We start from the raw sequence: 25,604 nt of genomic DNA, 5'->3' as shown, positions 1-25,604 counted from the left end.
TGTTTTTGTTCCATTTGGTGACAAATGCAGGTATCCAACCATCTTTATTTTTAGGTACCATCATTGTCACAACAGTATAAATAATGACCAGGAAGAATAGACATGCATGAGATCATTTTCATACAAATTTTAAAACTCACAAAAATAAAGTTTTGTTACTGCAAAAAAAAAAAAACCTAACAGAATCAAAAGTGGAGCGAACCGTTCAGAGTGATTCACAAGAAATCAAAATCAAACCAAACAGTGTAACAATAATGCTGAAAGGATTAGTCAATTAGTTCTGATCAGTCAGACACAAATATTGGCTTGTTTAACTTCTAAATACTTGTAAACATCATATTTTGGTGTTGGACCTTTGGACGGACAAGCTGGGCATTTTTCTAAATTATTGAAACATTTTACAGACTTAATGATTAACTGTAGTGAGCCAAGCTTTGGCCTTCATTAAATGGTATTGTTCTAGCTGGAACTCTTTTAAAGAGTCAGTGCAGCCAAATTACATGAAAACATGTTCGCCTGCTTATAGTTTTGGTTTTGATATGCCGCCACCCTAATATACACTTGTGGTGAAATAAATCCTGTTTGTTTTCTCACAGCAAAGAAAAGTTACTTCAAAAAAAATAACCAGCAACATCTTTCAGAAAAAAATGTCCCAGTTTCTCCAGATAATCCACAGACCTCACAGGTGAATAGTCTTCCTCGGGACTACTTTATATCAAAGAAGTAGTCCTTTTAAAAACCACAGTGAAGTCAATAGATCATCCAGAGACACTGAGACACTGTCTGGAAAGACAACTGCTGTTAAATGTAATTTGACAATACTGTGAACAACAAGCGGAGCACAGCTAGACACCACAAGCAGTAAAAAAGGTTTGTAATTTGGGTGTAGTCTCCCCCCCCCCCCCCAAAAAAAAAACAAAAAAACAACCAAAATGCAGCTAACAACCTGTGTGAGCAGTAACAGTTTGATTCCTGTTCATAGTACTTCAATAAATTAATAACATTTAGAAAAAGAACTATAACTATATTTCTGTCATTCCAGAAAATAGTTATATTTCTTCCCATCAGAAGGTTTCAGTGTTTAGTAAAGAATATATTGACCAAAAATGATTAATTCCCTAAATGCAGTTTCTTTTTTTAAATGTCCAAACAATATGTGACCAAGTGTTACATATTTACAAACTACTATTTACACCTCATAACCAGATACGTAGATTATATATTCACAACGACAGGGAGGTTTGTACACACAGGGGTTGTGCATCAGAAACTCTGGAGTGAAGCACGTTGTCTTGATGATCCAGTAATTAATAAACAATGTTCCCACAACAGCTGCACATCCCCTGTGTATGTGAAGCCTCGAGAGCTCATCTCTTATTCCAGTAGAGGTATAAAGTCCAGCGATGAGGTTCAAAGTGAAACGCGAGAGCCGGGTTCGTAGGTCTCGAGTTTCTTCCTTCCTCTGTCGCCCACTCTCCAGTACAAAAGTCAACATTCAGACGCAATGCTGTAGTCTGTTGAGCGGACAGTGATGACGCTTCGTGATTTGCCATCAAACAGAATTATAAAACGTACAACACTTTAAAAGCACCGTGTAAAACATCCGGCGTTCACTGTGGGTTTCCTCTGTTTGTACTTCACGATTCCAAAAAAAAGCATTTTGCAGACAGTTTCAGAGTCCCTTTGTCTGAGAGCTGGGTAGCTATTTTACCATGCTACTTAATGACTGAATTACTAATACATTTTCTAAAATACAGGTGGGGAAAAAAAAAAAAAAAAAAGTCCAATGTGCGCACATGCTCAGAGCACCGACTGAAGGGAAATTAGAAGCCTACAATCTACTGTGCTTTAAACCACATCGGTCTGCGTACTGTGGCTGGTTAGACCTCGCCTGCCTCAAACGCTGATTAATTAGGCAACTTTTCCTCGCAGCATATTCCCTTTGATGCCGCGGTGGGTTACAGATTCTGTCTGTCACACAAAACCCCAGTGGGAGTCAGCATGAGGGAAGCAGGTCTGGCAGCTGTGGAGTGGAGTCACGGAGCGTTATCTCCAGTTTGATCGCTTGGCTTTGTGCTGTGCTGACGCTAGGTTTCACATTCATAATTCATGCTGCGTGCGTGCGTACGTACGTGCACACGTTTGTCTCTCCGGTCCTGTGTGTTGTGCGGGGGAGCAGCAGTCGCTCAGAGGTGATCAGCAGGAGGAGGCACTGATCTTCTCCGAGACATCGGGGTCGGACTTGGCCACCAGGAAGCGCAGACGACCTCCTCCCAGACGAATCAGATCCACCGCACTGCAAGGAGCATACAGGGGGGAGAGAGAGAGAGAGAGAGAGAGAGAGAGAGAGAGAGAGAGAGAGAGAGAGAGAGAGAGAGAGAGAGAGAGAGAGAGAGAGAGAGAGAGAGAGTCCAGTTACGTGAAGCTCAGCAGAGACAGAGTAAGGATGACTGTCTGGGCACCAATCAATCAAAGTAATCAATTGGCTTAAGCACCACTGAAGCGTCCTTTGTACCTCTGGTAGTCTGCTCCGATCAGACTGGTCCCGTTCACAGCCAGGATGCGATCTCCGATCCTCAGTCTGCCGTCGGAGGCAGCCGGTCCGTCGGGGATCAGAGTCCGGATGTAAATGCCTGGAGCGTTGAGGGGAGTGTGCTGCAGAGGGGAGAAGTGTTTTAGTGCTTCCATTATTTAGGTGAGCATCTGATGGACACAGCTGATTGATGAATGAAGTTATACTGCGGAGAATTAAAGTACTTGGCCACTGTTTTTGGTCCTCAGTATATGGGCGTTAAAACGTCTACATGACACTAAAGAAGCAGTTTGAATGTGAGTTTGATTACATTGTGATTGCCTCTCAATATAACTTTATGGCTCGTTTATGGTCGTAATACACTCCGACTTTTTCAGGATACTATACTACTACTACTACTACTACTACTACTACTACTACTAAAAGTATACTTTTCAACACACTTTACCATGACCTTTTTTCAAATACAAATAGTTAAAAAAAAACATACTATAGTAACACTTTTTGACAAACTTGTGACCTTTTTATTAATCTTTTACAATTACTTTTTTAGACATACTATACAATGATTTATTTTCAACCTTTATTTCGACCTTTTTTGGAAATACGAAAGACATTTTTTTGATACTATAACTTTTTTTCAGTACACTATACTATGTTTTTTTTCAACATGCTTAGCTATGACTTTTTTTGGATTATTATATTATGACTTTTTTGGAAATGTTGCATATAACGTCCCCACGATCTCTGCCAAGGCTCGTGTGTGTGTGTGTGTGTGTGTGTGTGTGTGTGTGTGTGTGTGTGTGTGTGTGTGTGTGTGTGTGTGTGTGTGTGTGTGTGTGTGTGTGTGTGTGTGTGTGTGTGTGTTACTGTCTTGTCGTATCTTTCAGTGTACCTGGTTGGTTGGAGCTGGATTCCTTCAAGGATGTGGAGGCAGCTGGCTAATGGTTCCAGTCTATGAGACTCTCCCTATCCTGGGATTTGTGGTCTTTTTTTCCCCTCCTGGCACCACTTTGTGCTATGTTGGACTTTTAATTAGCTGTATACTTTATGTCTTTATATGCCTCTCTTACTTTGATGGGATGTTTCCCTGTCAGTACCATTTGTTACATTTGGTAAAATTAATAAACCTTTGTTAAAGAAATATCTTTTCTTTTAAATAAAAGATTGCGTGTGCTTCCCTAACTTGTCCATGTCCTAGAGTCAGACCACAACATGACTTATACTAGGACTTGTTTTCAACATACTTTATTATGACATTCCTGTGATCTTTCTTCGAAAAAGTAAACTTTTTTTTGATGTACTACGCTATCTCTGACTATTTTCAACAAACTGTGCAAAGTCTTTTTTACCTTAACTATACTATTACTTTTTTTATGACATTTTTAGACACTATACTATGCATTTTTGGCTTACTATACTATGACTATGATTTTTTTTTCGACAGACTATACTATGACTTTTTAATGACATACTAAACTATGACCTTTTTTCAACATACTATACCATAACTTTTTATGATTTCTTTCGACATACTATGCTACCACTTTTTTTCCAACATAGTATATAATTACTTTTCTTCAACTTTTTTCGACATACTATAGTATGACATTCGTTTGACAAACTATACTATGATTTTTTTTTTTATACGTTAATGGCATACTATCCTTTAACTTCTTATTTTCTCATGCTTTACTATGACTATTATGACATATATATGGCATACTATTCAATCACTTTTTTATCTCATGCTAAAACATATATACATATATACACACACATATGTGTTTTGAACTTATTCTTCAAAAGTAGTAAACCAAAGACAGAAACACACTGCTGAAACCTTAAGTAACAGGTAAGATAAAATGTCAAATGTGTTTTTAAACATCCATCCACTCACCAGGCCGTCTATGAGTCCCATGCCCAGTCCGTAGGGTCCCTTGTCCAGTTCCACTACAAACACCACACACAAGTCATCAGGAAGGGGAGGGGCGCCAAGGGAGGACACAGGGAAAGGAAACTCACACCCACTAATACACCCTGCAGAGGACACGGACACCCAAATACACAAAAAAAACCACACAAACACACACACACACACACACACACACACACACACTTGCTATGGGGTTGGACAAACATAAGAGGTATTTCTGTGCAGAAGACACACACACAGATACTGACACACATGCTACATGCTACAAAGCTAATCTGACACACATGTGCTTCTGACTAGAACCTGCAGATGTCACACTCACTGCACTGTAAAAACTGCACAGGGGAGCTACTGCTGTGAGGCACAGAGCTGACCGATGCCTTTCAGCTTTTCAACTAAAAAGTAGTGCAAATTGAATGCTACATTCAGACATTTTTGGTCTCTTGGGGACAGAAGAACCTCTGATACAGTACAATCACCTTATTAAGTTGTTATTATTAACATGTTCGCAAACAATTGCCTACTTGCACATCAAGCATACAGGAAGCAACATTATCTCCAATTGGAGCCGTGTTCCAGGACTTGTGTTGAATGTTAGTTTAATATTAGCTCTCATTTTGGCTCTGAAATTCTAGTCCGGCTAGTTTCTAAGTCATTTAGGGATCGGCAGGTAGCGTACATTGGGTTAATCAGAACATTTTTGCAGCAGACAACGGCGGCTGAAAAGGAGAGCTTATGAATCCAACACTAAATGTGTTGTTAAACCAAATGTATGAGCTAAAAGACGCTACAAATCTTTGTTTGTGCGGCGTTGGTGATAATTCTTTGTGGGTTTATTGCTACAGGTGACCGCTCACCATTTATTGTCGTCATTTAATCCATAAATATAAACAGTATTGATGAATGCAGCTTTAAGTGAATTTAGACTGGCGCCAATTCTGTGCAGGTGTTGTCAAAATATGTCACCATGTCCTGTTATCTCAGAAATGGACCAAGTGAAGCAAGCGAGGGAGGGAGACAGACAACGTCTTACAGTAGGGTGTGGGACTAAACAGTTTACACATTGGTCAGTTACAGTGGAAATTTGATTGTGATACTAGCAACTTTATCTTCACGATCACGTGAAACACAGTTTGTTATGCGCGTACCGATAAGGTATGGGGTAGGGATGCGCCGATCCAAAACATTCATTCAGGCAGTTTTTACTGCCACAGCAAATTCTGTCCTCATGTTACCTTACATAACAATTAGTCTAATGAGTAGGGAGGTATACAGAGCTCAAATTTTGGAAAAAGATGGCACTGGTACCATATCAGAAATCCAAATTGGAAAAAAGATCGGTGAATCCCTAATAATGTGAACTGCAAGGTTTAAAGTGCACATTTGGAGTGGCAAAAACAACAATAACACCATACAATATGTGATTTCGAAAAAAATACTACTTATGTGAAGCTTCCCGTGTTGTTGATTACACAGTGGTCATTTTTAAAGACCATTAACTGTAGTGTTTCTATTCTGGATTCCAATACGCTGCTCATGTGTTCCTGTTATTTTTGCCCATCTCCTGTATAGTATACAGCCTACCCTCCAGTCCGTTGGTGATCAGTCCGTTGCTCTTTTTACACTCTGCCAAAGTTCTGCTGGTGCAGCCATTAGTCTGAGTGTTGGGGCCCACGATATGCCCTCCTCCTCCTCCTCCTCCTCCTCCTCCTCCTCCTCCTCCTCCTCCTTCCGGGTACAGCGGGGTGTTGGGAGGGGTCAAAAGGCAGGACGGGTCTGGATTCGCTGTCCGAGTGTGGTGGATGGTGCCGTTCCTTCTGAGGCTGTGTGTGTGTGATTGGCCCGGAGGCCTGTCCCGTCCCCTCTCCTCTCCCGTCTCTGCCGGCACCTCGTCCCCAGGACCCCCAGAGCGGGGACTGCTGTGGGCCGGAGGCAACAACTCCCTCTGTGTCGGGATTGGACAGAAAGACTTTAGAAACAGTATGAGGTCTAAAATGAGGGTGCAATTATCAGGAAATAGAAGGGAAATACATCTTTCACTTGTGAAAAAGTTTTCTTGTTGCAGTGCACAAAAAGCTTTGTTCCTAGATAACAGTGTATAAAATAATTATGCATCCCTTTAGTAATTTTTAATTGGAATAATTCACCATTTAGAATATTTTAGAATGTGTGCATTTCTGTGTGCGTGTATATATATATATATGTGTACATATGAGGGTGCAGTAACACTAGGGATTATGGTCTAGTCAGCCGTTCCCACTAATTAGACAGCCTAAAGACTAATCAGATTAACCATGATTTAACCATGTCTAGGTTTCTGTGAGTGAGTATGTGTATGTGTATGTGGGTTGGCTGGAGTAGAGGGTTTTTGTCTTTCATTTATGGGATTATGAGGAACTCCTCAACGGCCACAGCTGCCGAGGCACATGGCCTGGAATACTGCTAGGTGTGTGCATTTGACAGTATGCGGTATGGGTTTCCTGACCTGAATGTCGGGCCAGTCAGCCGTGTTGGTTCCATTGGAGTGCGTGTGCACACTGGGAGTGTTGGTGTGTGTTTGCGTCTTGGTGCGTAGCCCCCACAGGTAGTGGCGGATGTAGAGCAGCTGTCTGTAGATGCTGTCTTCCACACACTCGCTGTCCAGGTCCACTCTGAAGCCGGCGCTGGGCAGCACTATGGGAGGGTGGTTCTCAAAGCTCTCCAGGAGGTCCACTGAACAGACACAAACTGACGTTATTAACCCACCTATACACACACACACACACACATGCGTCATAAAAGACCTGATCCAGGATTGCTGTAAAGCTCCCCCATTTAGATGCACACTCATATCCTGGTTATGACTAGGTTTCGGAGTATCAAAGTCTGGTTCATATCCTGGTTTCAGAAATCTAGATAAACTCCGATTCCTGTTTTAAGAAAACTCAATATGCTAGCAGGATCGCTCTGTTAGAACAGAAAAATACATAAAAGAATGTTAACGTCCCAAGTACAGTTTTGAGCATTTCCATTTTACGATAATTTATATTTCTTATACAATGAGACAAATATTTAACTTTTTACTCAACTACATTTAACTGACAGCAGTTACTAGTTACTACTTAGGTTAATCAAAAAAATTACAATAAACTAATGTATTATGATGTATTATTAGGGATGTACACACATAAAATAGTTAGTTCTTAATGTGTCAATAATTATATTGTATTTACATTTGGTACTTTTAGTATATGTTCATGCTGATGCTAATGTATTATTAATCAAGTAAAAATGCATGCAGGACGGGAGTCTGAGCTGAAGGACTTTATGGTGAACCAGCATGATTTCACCGACTCAGTGGCAACGATGACAAGCATTCAGAATAACTATAAAGAAATAGCCAATCTTCTTGCTAATAGTCTTGTTTACTTATGTAGTTCATATTATAGAGGCATCAGTATTAAATTGAGACTTTTTCATAACCAGTTACAAGTAAAAGATCTGAGTAATTTGACCATCTCTGATATGGTTTTTCCACAAAGTCTACTTACTTTGTTAAAAAAAAACATTTTAAATGTATCTACCTCTTCTCCCTCATTCAAAAATCTTTTTTTTTTTCAAATGCTTCAAAAGTTTAACTGCTGGACACATGATTCATTTCACAGTAAAGTCAATTCTCGCGCCCACAGATTGACACATTTACCTGTTCTGTATATATACGCTTCATCCTCGCTGCTGGGTTGCCATGTTGGGACGGGGCCTATCTCTGCTGTGAGCTGGTACTGGGTGAGAATCCTGTGCAGCTGGACAGGCTTCAGAGCCGGGTGCTCACTGGACAAAGCTCGCCAACTCATCTGCACACAGAGAAGAAATAAAAGAAGGAAAAGAAAGAGAGGAGACATTAATCGGAAGTTCTCTTTTTTAATACAACTAAGCAAATCAGGAGGTAAGACAATGTGCAGGCAGAAACAAGTTGATCCTGGCGAAACCTTTTCAAAGACCCCAATAATCAATAGCTGATCAAAGTGACTTGCTTCATGAACAACAGTTCTTTCCGATGCGGAAACATGCGGTCAGAAAATGGATTACCGTCAATCAAAGCTTTCTTGTTCTGTGTTCCCTCTAATTGGAAGACTACTGGATTAAGCATCTCAATAATTTGTAACCGATGGCGTCCGTTCAAACTCATTTGAATATGGTAATTCCTGTTTATTTTCAAGTATTGCCACCTAATTAGTGCCAGCTAGCAATCCTGTATAATGTTGTGGGCAAATGTGTGTGTGTGTGTGTGTGTGTGTGTGTGTGGGGGGGGGGGGGGGGGGGGTACCTGTGTGAGCTGCTGTGGGGGAGTGGCCAGTATGGACACAGTGCTGTTGAGTTTGGTGAAGAATTTGTCAGCCAGATGTCCCAGACCGGACCTGCTTGCCCACTCCATGACCATCCGCAAACACGCCTGAATCTGCAACACCTTCGAGCGCTGGAACCAACCCCGAGATGGACCTGCACGCACGCACGCACGCACGCACACACACACACACACACACACACACACACACACACACACACACACACACACACACACACACACACACACACACACACACACACACACACACACACACAGTTACTTTTTGTGGCATTTTTTGATACACAATACTGTGATGTATTGTTTGACATTTTAATGGCATACTATACGATTACATTTTTATGACATGTTAGTTTCGCGCGCGCACACACACACACACACACACACACACACACACACACACACACACACACACACACACACACACACACACACACACACACCTATTACTTTTTGTGGCATTTTTTGATACACAATACTGTGATGTATTGTTTGACATTTTTATGGCATACTATACGATTACATTTTTATGACATGTTAGTTTCTCACACACACACACACACACACACACACACACACACACACACACACACACACACACACACACACACACACACACACACAGATATTTTCATCAGAGGCACTGCAGAAGATTTCTATTGTGTGAGCATGTCTGAGAGAAAAGCAGACTACAATAGAGACAGCATTTGTGTTTCTCTGCATGCGTTTGTCTTGTACAACAATACATTATACACTACAGACATGAATTTTTAAGTAAGTTGATATCAAAGTTAATGAAACAACAGCAACAGCCACCTGCTCATCGCAGAATACCAATCGACTGCTGCAAAAGGGCTCAGCTGACAACAAACCAGCACACAGCCCGCATTCCTCAGTCTGTGTAATCCTTTCTTTCTCTGGTACACATCAAAGAACTGAAAGGAAGTTTTGTGTGAAGTTAAGCAGGCGATAAGTTGAAATCTGGCATTTGTCAAGATGGTATCCCATAGTCTGTCAATCTGTCGTTGCATTACCTCACTGCAGCTATAATTCCTATTTAAGCTTTCTGAAATAGGCTAACCCCCCAATGTGAGCTCAGGCCTCTGCTGGGGTTTGGTACAAACAATGACAAACAACTGGACTTATGCTAACAATACCCGAGTGTCTGTGCAGAAGCCAAAACAATGCGTTTTGTTACCTTTTGAATCGTTTGGTCCTTAAAATGTCAGAAAATAGTAAAAATGACCCGTAAAATGTCCTAAAGCCCAATGAGACACCTTCATATAACTTGCTTTGTTTGTACAAAAGTGGGAAAACCAAAGATATTCAAGTTTACTATCGCATAAGACAAAGCAGCAACTCCTCTCTTTTTACAAGCTAGAACAAGGGAATATGCTTTACACAATGAATCGACTAATCGTTGTACCTCTGGCTCCATGTATATATTGATAGGACAAAAGACAAAACATAGAGTGAGGGTAAAGTGGCGTATACACACATAAAACTATAAACTAAAGATCTATAAACACAGATCCTTTATGTTTCAAGTCAATCCTGACAGGACTTAATTAAAATCTATTACTTTCAGAAATATAATCTTAATACAATAAAACAACCTGTTTTCAGTCAACAAAAGAAGCCACAGTTTTCAAATGTTAAATGTTCCAAATATAATCAGTGGTATAAAAATTTGACTAAATGAAATACTGAAGATCCAATTTGATATTTATTAAAGTCAAAGAATTATGAGAGACTTTGTACTCTTGTGTCGGGTCTGTGAAGCCAAAACCATCAGTCCCACTTCATAGAGAGATTAAGGTAAGATCAGGAACTGTCTGGCATCATAAGTAAACATTATGAATTTAATCTGACGATCAATGCCAGTTTTTGGCACTTGACAGTTTTCAATAACACTGAATCTCTCCCTCTACAAGTTAGACATGACAGGGAGCTTCAGGCAGACAATAAACTGGCAGCATTATGTGCAGACACACACACACACACACACACACAACCTTTTAAATATTCTGCCATATGTTTTGGGGACACACACACACACACACACACACACACACACACACACACACACACACACACACACACACACACACACACACACACACACACCCCTCTGTAATAGGCTTATGTCTAGGCATAAAGTAATCTATGTGTGAGGCATCGTAAACGGACGAGACATCACTTAACCTCTCAGCAAGTGTCATAATGCTTCAAAGCAGCCGGTTTACAAACACAGATAAGTCTTTGTACACTCTCAGACTAACACACACACGTACAAACACACAACCGTACGACTCCAGGAGCTTCTGCACCGCGTCACATCTCCTTCTGAGTTGCCATAAAATCGAGCCAACAGAGTGAGTGTTGCAGAGCGCTCGGTGCAAACGTCAGCGTTACCTGCCACAAACTCACTTCACTGTTACCATGGACACCAGCAGTGGAGAAATGTCAATGAGCGACAGAAAGGGGAGCGAGGGAGAGAAGGAGAAAGCCAGACGGATGGAGAGAGGGAGGTGGAGATGAGGAATGTAGGGGGGGGGGGGGGGGGGCCCTCTGCATGAATATAAAAAGGTATTTCTCCTTCTCCTTCTGCCAGACATGTGATCTCTCCTGTCTCCTTAGGCTAATGAAGACGTATGGCGTGAACGTGTGTTTGTGTGGCTGGAGATACAGAGGGAGGGCGTGGAGAGGTTGGAAGTAATAGGTGGTCAGACACATGGAAAAAGCCGGGGGGGGCAAATGACTATTCTTTCTGTATTTAGACAAGGTAATAGACTGTTAGCAAGGTTATCACAACAACTAAGTGGCCTTCCAGCCTTTTACCCTTCACTCTGACCTTTTCCCCATCTCCCCCTCCCCTCCTCTCTCTCTCTCTCTCTTCCAATCCAACCTCTACTCTTCTTTGTCTCACCCCCTGATGGCCAGATGGAAGGAAGGCAAGAAGGAGGAGGAGAAGGGGGGGCAGACAGAATGCAGATAGGGGAAGGGCATTGAGGACAAATCTGTGTTGGTCTCTGTCAAAATGCTGACAAGGACACAAGGTCTCTCTCTCTCTCTCTCTCTCTCTCTCTCTCTCTCTCTCTCTCTCTCTCTCTCTCTCTCTCTCTCTCTCTCTCTCTCTCTCACACACACCAACAACTGTACAAATCCTGAGGGAGGTCTAATGGAGGGTGAGTGTGCATGCTTTTTGACCTACCTTTGTCCATTAGCTGGTTAAACAGCGACACGTTGGAGAAGAAGAAGAGGTAAGCGAACATCTGAGCCTGAATCTCCGGATGGACCTGGTAGCCCTGCAAAAGCTCCTGGCCATTCTGAAACACCTGCACACAGATATGTTAAAGCACAGGTGAGCATAGAAATACTGTTGCTGTCAAAAGACATGCAACCATTGCTGCTTATGTCCATGTCAAATATGTCATAAATATTCTGTATCTTCAGTTTCCATCTCTTCATTGAAGCTATATGATGTTTACACCAACTAAAAAGACTCATGGCTGCACTCCTTTAATCCTTGAAATGGAAATATTCTTGCGTTGAGTGAATCATCTCCCCTTCAGGTTGACAGTTATTTTATACACATGCAGTTGATAATTTGCTAATTCATTTGTATAATGTTATAAACCACTTTGGAAACATAAGATATGTCATTTTATATTCTCTCTATCATTATTTATTAAACAATTACTATACTATAAAAGTCTTTGTCATTTTGCGATTTCTATGCATCTCTTCTGCAGAGAAAAGATTTGCTAATTCATCAAAACAAAATCATTTTGGCATTGCTCTTAGTGTGCATACTGAAACATTTTCTCTCCCACAGGGCCATGACAAAATATTCTAAGACTGATTTAAGAATTTTTTTTAAAAGTCGAAATTCTTTAATTTCTTGTAGGAGTTCTGAGGATTCTGAGACTAATGTAAGAACATTTTTCCCTTCTGGATATTGTTGTCCCCAAAATGTTCATAATACTCTTCTATCCTATGATAAGATGTTTGGTTTCTCCATATTCATGAAGAATATTGACAATTCTTTCATTACATTTAAGTCCCCCTCCACTCAAAAATGAGTTTTGCATATTGTTACTTCACTTGGATGTTGTGTTGTGGAGTGTGAAACGTTTTTCACCTCAAGAGGCATTATGGAGAATTTGTTTTTTGAGTGGAGTCCTTGTTTTGTTCGTCTCACGCATGTGTACACAAATCTGCCAAAGGTTTCACACTAGTCCACTGATCTACAGTTGGCAGTGATGTGCCAAGATATACTGAACACCACTGGCAGTGAAGAAGAAGAGGCAGTGAAGAAGAAGAGCTAGTAAACGTGGACGGCAAAAATTGCCGATTTTCAAATACTTAAAAATTGGCAAATATTTTATAAGGAAAGACATTCATTCATCACATTTGTTAGACTTTAAGGACACACACACACACACACACACACACACACACACACACACACACACACACACAGTATGTGAATAGAACTTTTCAAATACGAGTTAAAAGACTTGTATAGGGGAAAAGGAATAGGCGCAATTGTACGATTTTTTAAGCAGTACATTTTACTCATTTTATGTCTAGGGGAAGAACCTTATTTGATTGAGTATTTTTTTTGTCTTTAAACGTGTCTGGTGGGGATCTTGAAATTATGATTTAAAAACAAATATATACATTTAAAAATGTTAAGTGGACAAAAAACAAAACTATTTATAAAAAACTATTTCTGACACATTATGACGATTAATAATCAATTGCATTTTCATGATCCCAACTACCCTAACTGTACTACAATACAATACATGTGCTTACCTGCAGGACCCTGCGTATAGGTTCGGGAAACCCTACACCTCCTTTCCAGCAGGGCTCAGAGCTGTCGACTGGGAATGGATTACAGTCCAACAAACCTGGCAACACTACATAAAGAGCCTAGGGAGGAGGGGGGGGGGGGGGGGGGGGGAAGAGAGAGAGAGAGAGAGAGAGAGAGAGAGAGAGAGAGAGACATTATGATGAAAGTGCTCTGACTTATTCATATTCAGACCCCACGTAGTCATTCATTGTGTGTGTGTGTGTGTGTGTGTGTGTGTGTGTGTGTGTGTGTGTGTGTGTGTGTGTGTTAATGAGCGTCCGTTATCGTTCATCCAGCCCATTTCAAAAATAAAATTTGATTTTGTAGCAGTGACGCGTTACCTTGGTGATATAGTAGACACATTGCTGGAAAGTGTACATGATCACTTCCTCCAAGATGGTCATTGCCTCCTCATTGGCTGATATGGTCGCAGATAGCAGCGACTCCTTTGAGCCTAAACACAGATGACAGAGATAGAGGCGTACATAAGAGGCAGAGGCAGAGAGAGATGTAGCTGCATCAGTGTCTTCTGTATGCCAGTGTGAGTAATGACTCTTCAGACAAGTTGTTTCCAAACTCATCATTCACACCCCTCGAGTATGTGTGTGTGTGTGTGTGTGTGTGTGTGTGTGTGAGAGTGTGTGTACCTTGCAGTGTCTCTATGCTGTGTGTGTACGCTGGTGCTCTTTGCTGTATAAAGTAGAGGATCTCGATGGAGTTGGACATCCAGAAGAAGATGGTCTGCAGGTCTGGGATCAAGTCTGAGATACTGAGCAGAGACAGGGTGCCCGGGTCCTGGCTACGTGGACACACACACACACACACACACACACACACACACACACACACACACACACACACACACACACACACACACACACACACACACACACACACACACACACACACACACACAGTGAAGGGTTAAACACATTAGGTAGACATACTGACACACTGAACACACCGAAATACATACTCAAAAATGGTACATGAGCACATATGCTCTCTTTCAGTTGGAAAGTGATACTCACTGCTGAGCTTGCTTCTGAGCCAGATCCTTTGTCTTCTCCTGCAAGACACACACACACACACACACACACACACACACACACACACACACACACACACACACACACACACACACACACACACACACACACACACACACACACACACACAGCAATTAAGAGCTCATTAAACTTTTAGGATGTGCGTAGGAGAACCAAACTTCACGACCCTATCACTAACCTGCAGAAAGAAATACCACTATTACAAAACCTAACACACTCACACGTGTTGATAATTACTTTGTGCTTCACTGGACTGGATAAAGGCTTAACTCTATTTATAAGATGACCCTCCCCCTTTTTTCCCCCCCAACACCCATTTTAGGATCAAATTTAGATAACCCTGAGAATAAAATGGTAATAAAAGTTTATACATTCTTACAAAAATAAAACAACTTTCAGGGCAAAAAAAGAAGAGAAGCACACAGCAAATTCAATATATTTAAAGTGCAATTCATTGTATAGACAGAATATTGAATGTGTGTGTAATACAGTACAAAATGTGATTTGCAACCCTGTTTAACTATTCACCTGACCTGACATGGCTGACCAGTTTCTCTCCACATGAGGTCATCTTAAGTAGAGACCAAAGCACCACAGAGACGGGTAGACACACACACACACACACACACACAGAGAGAGAGAAAGACAGACACACAGAAAGACAGAGACTGAGAGACAGACAGACGGCCACAGAGAGACAGTTAAACACAGAGAGAGGCAGACAGATAGAGAGAGAGAGAGACAGTTAAAGAGACAGGCTAGATAAACAGACAGACAGGCACTGACCCATGCGATGGTCTGGATTCGTCGGACAATCTTGAGCAGCAGTTTTCCAAAACTCCCAGGTGGGAAGGTTGAAGCCGAGTGTTGAATGCACAGACACAGCAGGTAGGCAGGTGTCAGCTTATGGTCGTCTCCTGGGAAGGAGTTTAAAGGTTCAGTTAACCAAAGTTATAAAAGCATACATTTTCTCACCTACCTCTAGTGGTTTCTTACTATTTATGCAGCTCACAGATTAAAAAAAAAAAAACTTGACTGAGGTCTGTGGATTATTCGAAAGTAACAAGGACACTGATTCTGACGTTGCTTTTCATGGACACTTACTATAAATAAACTACAGAAACACAAGAGTGAAAAATAGTGAATGGCATGGGACCGTTTCTCTCAGGAAACAGCGTTTAACCATGTGTCCTTGTTTCCTCTTTGTTTCAATACCAAGGGTCGACTGCGCCCAAATCTCTGTGTATTGAACTGTGCCTGTGCATTTGTCTGTTTATTAAAGAACTCATTCTAGCCTCCCTATTGTTGTGAATCTCGTTTTCCCTGATAAATACATTTTTTAAACAAAAAAACACTTAAAAAAAAAAAACATTCATTGGGGTGACAGCTGAATGTCGTCAAAGGCATATTTCTCAAAACCTGGACATATAAACCATCTACATGCTAGGTACCACTAGAGGAGTGTGAGATTTCTTTTTGTAATTTTGGTGAAATAACATTTTAATTGCAACAAAATACATCCACTGAGATAAAAAACATTGCATAAGTGAAATCTTATATAGTGTCTATCATATTGTTAACATAAATCAGAGCACAGACCTCCAGGTTCGATGAGAGACACGATCCTGTTCAACAGCTGGTCTTCATGAGTCTGGTCAAAGTCCAGCTGCAGCCTTCTCTTCTGACCCCCCCCTCCTCCTCCTCCTCCTCCTCCTCCTCCTCTTCCTCCTTCCCCTCCTCCTCTTCCTCCTTCCCCTCCTCCTCTTCCTCCTTCCCCTCCGGACAAACTATGGGGCCCTCCCGCTGCCGTCCCCCCGCTGCGGGGTTTCACCAGGTGAGGTTTGAAGCTGCGTCTGATTGCAGGAACACTGGACACCTGCGCTGCTCTGTCCTTGAGCACAGAACCGCACATCTTACAGGTCTGAGCGCCGCCCTCTCCCTCCTCCACCCCTGCATCGTAAAGCTGCCCCAGGGAGCGAAGGCGTGCCAAGGTCTGCGCAGGCAATGGCTTAGCGCCCGTGGGGTCCTTGTACAGGAAGATGTAATGCGCTCCGAAGGAGAGCAGGTCGCCGTGTCGCAGCGTGGTGGAGCGCTCGCAGCGAGAAAAGTTCACCAGAACTGTGGCGTGGAGCACCGGCTCGACAGCAACACAGGACCGCTGGCTCTCCCCCGGCTCCTCTCCCTTGTTGTTGTTGTTGGCGGCATGGCGGCGGGGCGCAGGGACTCGGCGCAGGCGGCAGTGGAGCGGCAGGATGTCAGGAGAGAAGAGGCAGATGTTGGGGCGAGCGGATGGAGTCTCCTGACCGACTGTGTGCTGCTCTCGGTTCAGCAGGTACACCAAGCAGTCCTGCCACACACGGCACAAATAACATCACATCAGCTGACATTTTTGGACATCTCTTAACACAACGCATGACCCTCTTCCCTTTCCTCACCTGCCGATTGTATCCCTGTAGCAGCAGGAGGTGCGGGGACTGGTAAAGCGAGTGCCTCACCCCTCCCTGATTCCCCTCCTCTTTCCTCCGGCCGCTGGAGGCCGCCTCACGTTCCCGACCCCTTAAGGGCCCTGGCAGGGTGGAGTAATAACGCTTGGGCTCATCTCCCACTCCCAGCTGCAGACCCACGCACAGAAACACACATGCATCCAGGACTTCATTGCCAACAGTTCCATGATTTATGACACTCAATTACCCTGACTGAGCTTCAGTGCGAGGGGCCCCACCTGGTTGAGGCTGGTCTCGCTGAGGCTTCGGCAGAAGGATGAGTTGCTGGATCGGGGCAGGGTCAGCGTCCCCTTCGCCCTGTTCCTCTGGAGCTTACGGGCCTGAGCGTTAATATCTACAGGGAGGCAGAGAGGAGGAGTAAGAGAGAGAAACAAGGAGGGAGGGAGAATAGCAAGAGGGAGAACAGGTGGAGAACAATACAAAAAAGGATCAAAAGGGAGAGGCAGAGCAGGGAGAAGAGGAGGTTGAGGACACAGAGGGAAAGTGGAGAAGAAGAAGAAAGTGTGCTGAAACGTGACATGTGCGTTGTTAGCATGTATGTGTGACTCATGAGTGAAGTCTGGGTAAAGTACAGCACATAAGTGCATCAACAGTGATGTGTGAGCTGAGTGGAAACGTAAACAAACCGGTCAGATGAAGTAAATGGTGCTGGATGGAGCAGCACACGTAACACTGAACCTGATGAGAGGTGAACTGAGCAACTCCTCATGACGTTAACTTGTGGCCATGCGATGGCTCTGCACACGCACACACACACACACACACACACACTGGTTGAATCACTGGTAATGGCGGGTGGCGCTGGTGACAACGCAGGTAGAGGTGGACTCCATGGCAATGACTGACAGCCACCCTACCTGAGGCCAGTCCCCACCTTTAGAGCTGGACTGTACCACTCGACCAGACCGCAGGGGGGAGCTCCTGTGTTTGCCCAGCCCGGACCGACCCATTAGAGCCGCCAGGAATTGGGAGGTTTTGGGCCCTACAACAGGGTGGGAGGGGTTAGGGAGAGGGGGGGGGGGGGGGGGGGGGGGGGAGGAGGAGGCTGAGAAAACACCCCCTCAACCAAAACACCAAGCACAGAATAACCCCCATACACACCATACACATCATCCGCACACCACAAGGCGCACATGCACTGTGGAGCAAGAGCCTGTGGTGCCTCTAGTGAGTAACATCAGCAGTTAGTAAGGAGAGATACAGTTAAAGGTATGAGGTACAGGATTTCCCCCTCTAACATATCACTGTCAAATTATTAAGATATCACAGTCGATGTCAAGCAACAGCAGCATTTTTTCATTTTAATCTACAGCACCTATAATCCACTTGGTGTTTTCATAGAGGTCGATTTGGGTGTTTTTGTCCTTGATTTAATAACAATTAAAACCAGCAGAGTCGGGAATGTAGATTGCATGACTGAGGGTTGATATTCCAATTCATTTGGCTGTGATATGTTCATGTAATTAATGTAATTAATTAATCCTACAGTACCTTTAAAGTGCTATCTCGAAGTCATAAAGTGTGTGTAAGAATACACACAGTTCACACATGTGCATGCACGCTCGCACATACACCAGGGGAGGAAAAAACAGGTGAAAGACAGAAGTGAAGAGAGAGAGAATCCAGGGTGTGTGTGTGACTTCTCTAAACACTATAACACAAAGGAGAAAAGGTTAGTGTGAAAATGAAAATATTTGTGTTAGTATGTATACGTTAATAAAGCAGTTCTATCTCAAAAGACATTCTTTGCTGTGATTATATTTGTGTTACTGAAATGTCTCCAAGCACAGTGAGGAATGCTTTTGCATAGAGAAGACCGGTGATGATCTTTATTTTTCTTATTGTGATAGATACATAAAATGTAAATGAAAAAATTGACAACAAATTGATCATAATAAAAGCTGTGTTCAAACACCTGGCATGTTCCTTTATCACAATGACCGCTGCAGTTTATTTTTAGTCTGTCCTGCTGTAAATACCCACAAGCACACAAAATGCTTATTAATCCCTGGTTGAAAATAGTCCCCACCAAAATGCACCATTTAGTTTTGGAGTAATGTAAAATCTACAGTGAGCAGCTGTTGTAGGAAATTACCAATTAAAAAAAAACAAAAAAAAAACAGTGGATAGGGGCTTCCCAGTGTGTGTTTATATACACACATAAATAGGGACAGAGAAGTGAGCAGATTTAATGTGCCAATTCTATGCACAAATACAGGCACTTAATGGCCTTTTTTAAAACTATATGATATGTGATACAGAGTAGGTCAGACAGCCTTGAGAGATGCTCCAACACATCAAGGGTTGTGGTCTTTTCATTTGAATTGTTGACCATTAGAAAACATTAGAATAGCACCAACCGTATCCTTTTTCATGGCTTTTACAGGGTTGGTTAATATCGTCTTGTGTCCTGTCCAAAAAGTGTACAACAGCTGTACCGTGCAACAATTAAAATAAATAAATAAATAAATAAAAAGATTGTTGACTGACTCTCTGGCTGCCACACGAGTTGACATAGCAACCAGTAAACCCTGGCATGCTTCGTGAGAAACGCAAAGTGAAGGCTGAAAATACTATCTCTCTGAATACTGTGGAACACTAACTAGGTGTTTCTAAATGTCTTCAACGGGATGCACAGGGGGAGTGTATGCATGTGTGTGTGTGTGTGTGTGTGTGTGAGAATGGCAAACTTTTCATCTATCATCAGTAAACCAATCTACATGAAAGGTCACTTCATGGTTCACACACACACACACACACACACACACACACACACACACACACACACACACACACACACACACACACACACACACACACACACACACAGATTCATGTTACTGCATTGCAGTCATAACAGTAGCTTCACAACAGAGTTTGTGCAGTTTGTTTACACATTATCTATTGAAATCTATCTACAGAACAGAGTGAATCTCTGCCGGAACCTTCAACATCAGTTGAGTGTACACAGGTCAGGTGTGACGGTACAGGATATCGTGTCTGTAGTAGGAAATGTGTCATTCATAAAAACACTCGGGCGCTCACACCCATCCACACCTCCGGCCGCAGAGGATTCAGCTTTCACTCAATCAATCGACCAGCTGTCCATGCATTTCCTCTGCACTGTTTTGTGTGTGTGTGTTTTTCTTTAAGTGCTCAATCGCACATGCGCTTTGTGTGCATTTTTAATCCATACTGAATGTTATTGTATGATATTCTTTTGTATAAACATGTATTTGAAAATGTACTCATGTATGCCTTATGCTTATATCATGCAGTTTGCTATTTAAATTAAATCCTGTCTTTAGAGAACAGCATTACCACATGACCAAAAAAAAAAACCCCACTGGTTATCACCCAAGAACAACATCTTCTCTGCAGGATAACTGTGACGAAAGATCTTATTCTGCATCCACACACACACACACACACACACACACACACACACACACACACACACACACACACACACGGAGGTAACGAGCTGTGCTTTTCTGCTGAGTTTGACATGTCAAGAAAGGAAGGGAATCAGACCAGCTGCTGTGTGTGTGCGTCTGTGTGTGTACCTGTCTATCTTTATGTGTGTGTGTGTCCTCACCAGCAGTGATGGTGTCCTTCTCCTTGGCGTTGAATTCCTCCACCTCTGCTCTCCTGCGCAGCTCAAATCTGCGAGCGTGTCCTTCTCTGGGTTTCCAAAGCTCCTGCAGCAACAGAGGCTTTTCATTGTCCCCCAGCGCACGCAAGCATTCAGTCCGCCACCCCCCTCCTCCGATCCCGCCTCCCCCCTCCAAGCGGCCGATCACGTCGCACAGGACGTAAGAGTGGGCCGCGTTCTTGTTCAGAGAGTAGCGCTCGAGGGCCTCTTTGACCAGCTCCTGCGCACTGGAGCGCGGGGTGGCCAGGACGCTCTTGTAGTTGGCACCGGCACAAATTTCATCTCCGAAAATCTTCAGCACCCCGGGGGCCGAGCTCTGCGTGGAGAGTTCGGCCGGGTCGTCCGTCGGTCGCTCTGGGGGTTCAGTCGTCGAGCGGCGGTCCCCACGGGTGTTTGTTCCGGTTTCCACTGGGACACGGTCTCTGTAACTCAGAGTACGGTACAGGACCTGGTGACAGACAAACAATACTGAATGCACATTAGGCCCACTGTAGCGCAGACAGCATGCGTTTCTTTCATTGTTTATTGAAGGATCGGTTCAACAAAATCACAAACAACATATTTTGAGGCATAAAATTGTTGGAAAATTACATTTAAACAAAGCGAAGAGTCTTCAGCAAAGCTATCAACTATAAGGCTGTACCCCATCACAGCTTTGAGCTAAATGACACAAAGGTATCTAAGTGGCAGCCATGATAAGAGCTGGTGGAATTCCCTAAATGCTTAGGAAAAGGTGCTTCAACACTTCCTTTCATATCTCCTTTGAAGAAAGAAAAAGGAGACAATGCCGTCCCACAATTCCTTGCAGCAGTACCACCAATGCCACCCGCATCAACAACATCACACAATTATGTGACCTAATTTAAGTTCAGTTGCAATTGTCTCAGCATTATTATGGTCCTTATGAATTCTCCTTCACATCTTTTCTTGACCCTCAGGACGTTGGGACTATTCAACGTTAACTATGCTCGCCAAAACGTTTTGGACAAATTACAATTTGGACTTGATGACGGTACTGGCAGGGATGATATTTCAGATATTTCAGTCAGGACTAGTGGGGCTTCTGAGTGACATTAACATTGTCATGTCCTAGAGTCATGCTCCTTTCTAGAGGCTAAAAATGTAACAGCAACCCAAAACCGAATCACGTTTATACTGAACAATCGATATTACATAACACAACCTCAGCAAAGAAAGCCAAAATGTTCTACGTGGCGGGATACCAATAGAGACGACTGAGGATATATGTTTGTTTATTTTGTGTAATTTGGGTGAAGTGGCCCTTTAAGGGAACGGTATTGTTAGATATAGTGCAGAGCCAAGCGCTTCACCAATAACTGTATGAACATTTGCTAGAGTGTGTTTGTTTCCATTTAATTTGACCTTTTTGTAAAATTTAGATGGACCTCTAGAGATTGAAAGACTGAAATGGCAGCGTGTGTGTGTGTGTGTGTGTGTGTGTGTGTGTGTGTGTGTGTGTGTGTGTGTGTGTGTGTGTGTGTACCTGGGTGAAGGTCCTGCTCTGGCGTTTCAGGCGGCTCTTGGACGGTAGGGACATACTGGCCCCAGAGGAAGAACCGTAGAACATGGTGCTGCTGTTGGCTTCACAAACTCCACAACTGGTGAGCGAGAAAACACATTTTAAATATTCGACTTGAGCCCATCGTGAAGGCTTCAACTATTCACACACACACTCAAAAGCTCACAGGCAAAAAAAGTCCATGCATTAAAAGGTGATGATGGACTCACAGCTACGTCTGACACTTACTTGTGAAACATTTGTAGATCTGGAAGGCAAAGAAAATCTCCCCTAAATCTATGTGGAATGTTTTCACCATAAAGAGACAATGACAAACAGGAAACACTGTGTGTGTGTGTGTGTGTGTGTGTGTGTGTGTGTGTGTGTGTGTGTGTGTGTTCGTGTGGCCGTTACCGTGATGCCGTTACGTTTCGTCACTCCGATGTGCGGCAGCAGCAGCAGCAGGTAGAACGATACAGTTGAGGGTCAGACGCTTTTCATTTCACTGTCACCTTTCACACTGGAGAAGCAAAAATAAAATAAATAAAACCGCCGATGTAAATACTGAAGAGTTCCTGCTGACCTCTGGATCGTTGAGGTCAACTTCTCTTCATGATCCTTTAGGATTTAGATATATATCGCTGTGGCTTTGAGCTTTTTAATGATTTCTTTCATAGAGCTCAGCTTTTTCACACCAGAGTCAATTAAAACATCATATAATTATCTGAGTTCTGGGCAAAACCTGCAGATAAAGAGTAGATTTCTGTAGAGAAACCAACTTTTTTTTTTTAATTCCCATTGTGTCTGTAGTAGAATAGCATTGTATATTCACATACTGACTTTGAGGTCACTGGATGAATTTAACCTCAGCGTCTCATCTTATCTTTTAGAAACCACCACTAAGTCTTAAAATCAAAACGAGGGTTGATAATTACCGACAACGGAAACTATGGCATTCAAATCCAGTGTTTAATATACCACTAAAAAGATCTTTAGAAAATGGAAAGCTAATTTGCTGTTTTTAAATCCACAAATTCGTTTTTTTCCAATTTGTCTTTACTGATTTTTTTTTCCAATTGTTTTTCTGATAAATTCATTTAATAATTTGTTTCTAAAACTACAGAAAGTAGTTGAAAATGCCCATCAAGGGTTCCCAGAGCCCAAGGCGACTGCTTTCTTCAGATTGCTTGTTTTGTCGGATCAAACAGTCCAAAACGACCACATTTACATTTTGTTGCATTCACCATTTGTTGTATGTCTAGCCACTCATTTAAACTCTAATATTATACATTTTATGCATTTTCCAGTTTCTCATTGCATTGTTTCTCTTAAAAAGTGTACTGGCTGTGTTTTCCCTCCCATCCATCTCGTGAATAATCTCAAACTTGATGCCACTGATCGAATAAACCTTTGATTGAAAAGGATTTTTTTTTTTAAACTATGAATTCTGCATGCAGGTCATGCGTTTCTGTCTCATATGAACAGGTGCGTTTCCAGTCCGTGTCCCCGCAGAGGGTGAGTCACGCTTCACTCCTTTGCTTTGCATGACCTCTTTTGACCGATGAAGATCTTTCTTGCAGGTTATACATCAGGAAGCCACTGGGCATTTTACAGCCAGTGTAGCAGCAGATATGTCACCAGATGAAAGCAGCACCTCATGAACGTTATCCACTTATGCTGTGTATATATATATCATTTCCTTTCAGCAAATATTTGGCAGGAAGCCTAAAAGGTGTTGTTGTAGCTGACTCTGCAGGCACTGGTGGGATAACGTGACTATTTTAAATGCCTGCTAATCCACAGTAATCTGGCTACTTGGCCGCAGTTAACTCAATCCTGGGACCAGCAGACCCGTCCTGTGTCCACACCACAAACTGGGATAGACGGAGGCCTACATTTGTTGCATTGCTGGGTTGTGTTTCGTGGCCCCAGGATGTAGTGTTACATTGAATAATCGTGTCACACACACACACACACACACACACTTCAACTTCTACACCTTTTTCCGTTCGCCGTCTGTCCTTGTCTAGACTGCCAGAAGGTCAGAAATAAGGACTGCGTTAACAAACTTGGCATTTAAAACAGGCTCCGTACACATATACAGAACTTGTGACTACACGGGTCTGCGGTGCATTTGGTGTCCGTCCGTCTGTTTACGACTTTGGGTTCAGTGGTCGTCAGTAGCAACCGCCGGAGCAACAAAAGGCAGGAGAAAATCCTCCGAAATTAATCCGCAGATGAGTCGTCAGGCGCGGCGCTAAAAGCGAACGAGCCGGCCTCACGCGGTCCGCAGGTGTGTCTGATGATTGTAGTCGAGCTCATCTCACACACGCAATTAATAATCAATTAGCGGGAACGCATGTGTCGACACGTGAACAACACTCAACAACAATGAAATGTTTAACTGCGAGGGTGGTATGAAAAAAAAGAAAAGAAAGAAAGAAAACTGTGGCGCGTCTGCGCGTAATGTAGCGAAATAAAATAGATCCTGGAAAAGTTGTGTGATTCCAGCATCGACTAGCCCAGTCCCCTGGGGGCTCTCCTGGGTGTCTGTTGCGTTAGTACTCACGCTGCCTGCATTGCGTGGCTCCATAGTGCTGGGGAATCCTTCTTGGCTTCTCTTTCATTCCGTCTCTCCTACAAAATAGAAAATCCCCGGAATAATAAGGGAGGAGGGGGGTGGGAAAAAAAACACCCAACGAGCGACACCCAGCCGTCCGTGGCTGCCACACACTTAACCCCCCCAAAAAACAGCCCGTTAACTTGGACGACAGCCAACCGCTGAGGGCTCCTGTTTCTGTGCGCACATCTCCGCCGAGTGTCCAGCAATGCCTGCTGCCTCCGGCAAACCGCATTCCCCCATCCACAGCGGTTCACTGTCGGGCCGCGACGGAAACAGCCGAGCTCTCCGCGCCGCCTCACCTCGGCGCACCTGCTCTGGCACCCGAGTGTGCAGACACACCGCCGCCTGGCGGACACCCGCGGTACAGGCACGACATGGAGGCAGTGGGGATCCAAATAGTTTATATTAAATAAATCAAATCATGAAATAAATAACTGTTATATGAATATATATATATATATATATTCATATAACAGTTATTTATTTATATATATATATATATATATATATATATATATATTCATATAACAGTTATTTATTTCATGAAATAAATAATAA

The 25,604-nt window shown here is 42.9% G+C and overlaps 1 protein-coding gene across 3 annotated transcripts; it reads right to left on the bottom strand.

Annotated features, from left to right (window-relative positions):
- Positions 1–14: 14 nt before the first annotated feature.
- radil (Ras association and DIL domains) lies at positions 15–25,278 on the bottom strand. Of its 3 annotated transcripts, XR_011105412.1 has the most exons (22): positions 24,993–25,278; positions 22,838–22,943; positions 22,409–22,523; positions 20,848–21,352; positions 18,124–18,231; positions 17,468–17,583; positions 17,181–17,357; positions 16,345–17,092; positions 15,532–15,662; positions 14,707–14,744; positions 14,323–14,474; positions 14,017–14,129; positions 13,639–13,755; positions 12,029–12,152; positions 8,776–8,948; positions 8,152–8,302; positions 6,955–7,181; positions 6,054–6,414; positions 4,434–4,486; positions 2,516–2,655; positions 2,133–2,296; positions 15–2,023 (listed from the first exon to the last, which is right to left on the bottom strand). XR_011105412.1 is itself a non-coding variant. In XM_068737407.1 (21 exons), the coding sequence occupies exons 3-21, from the start codon at positions 22,490–22,492 to the stop codon at positions 2,197–2,199; spliced, it is 3,618 nt and encodes a 1,205-aa protein (XP_068593508.1). In that variant the 5' UTR covers positions 22,493–22,523; positions 22,838–22,943; positions 24,993–25,278; the 3' UTR covers positions 15–2,196. The 3 variants fall into 3 exon arrangements, 2 of the variants coding, with proteins under 2 accessions (XP_068593508.1, XP_068593509.1); XM_068737407.1 differs by having other exon boundaries at positions 15–2,296; XM_068737408.1 differs by lacking the exons at positions 18,124–18,231; positions 22,838–22,943; positions 24,993–25,278 and having other exon boundaries at positions 15–2,296; positions 22,409–22,522.
- Between the last annotated feature and the right edge of the window lie 326 nt (positions 25,279–25,604).

The sequence above is a fragment of the Cebidichthys violaceus genome, unplaced genomic scaffold (assembly GCF_023349555.1).
Source record: "Cebidichthys violaceus isolate CVI_PGR_0920_01 unplaced genomic scaffold, fCebVio1.0.p SCAF_79, whole genome shotgun sequence".
Taxonomy (NCBI): Eukaryota; Metazoa; Chordata; class Actinopteri; order Perciformes; family Stichaeidae; genus Cebidichthys; species Cebidichthys violaceus.
This window is presented reverse-complemented; position numbering and strand designations above follow the sequence as displayed.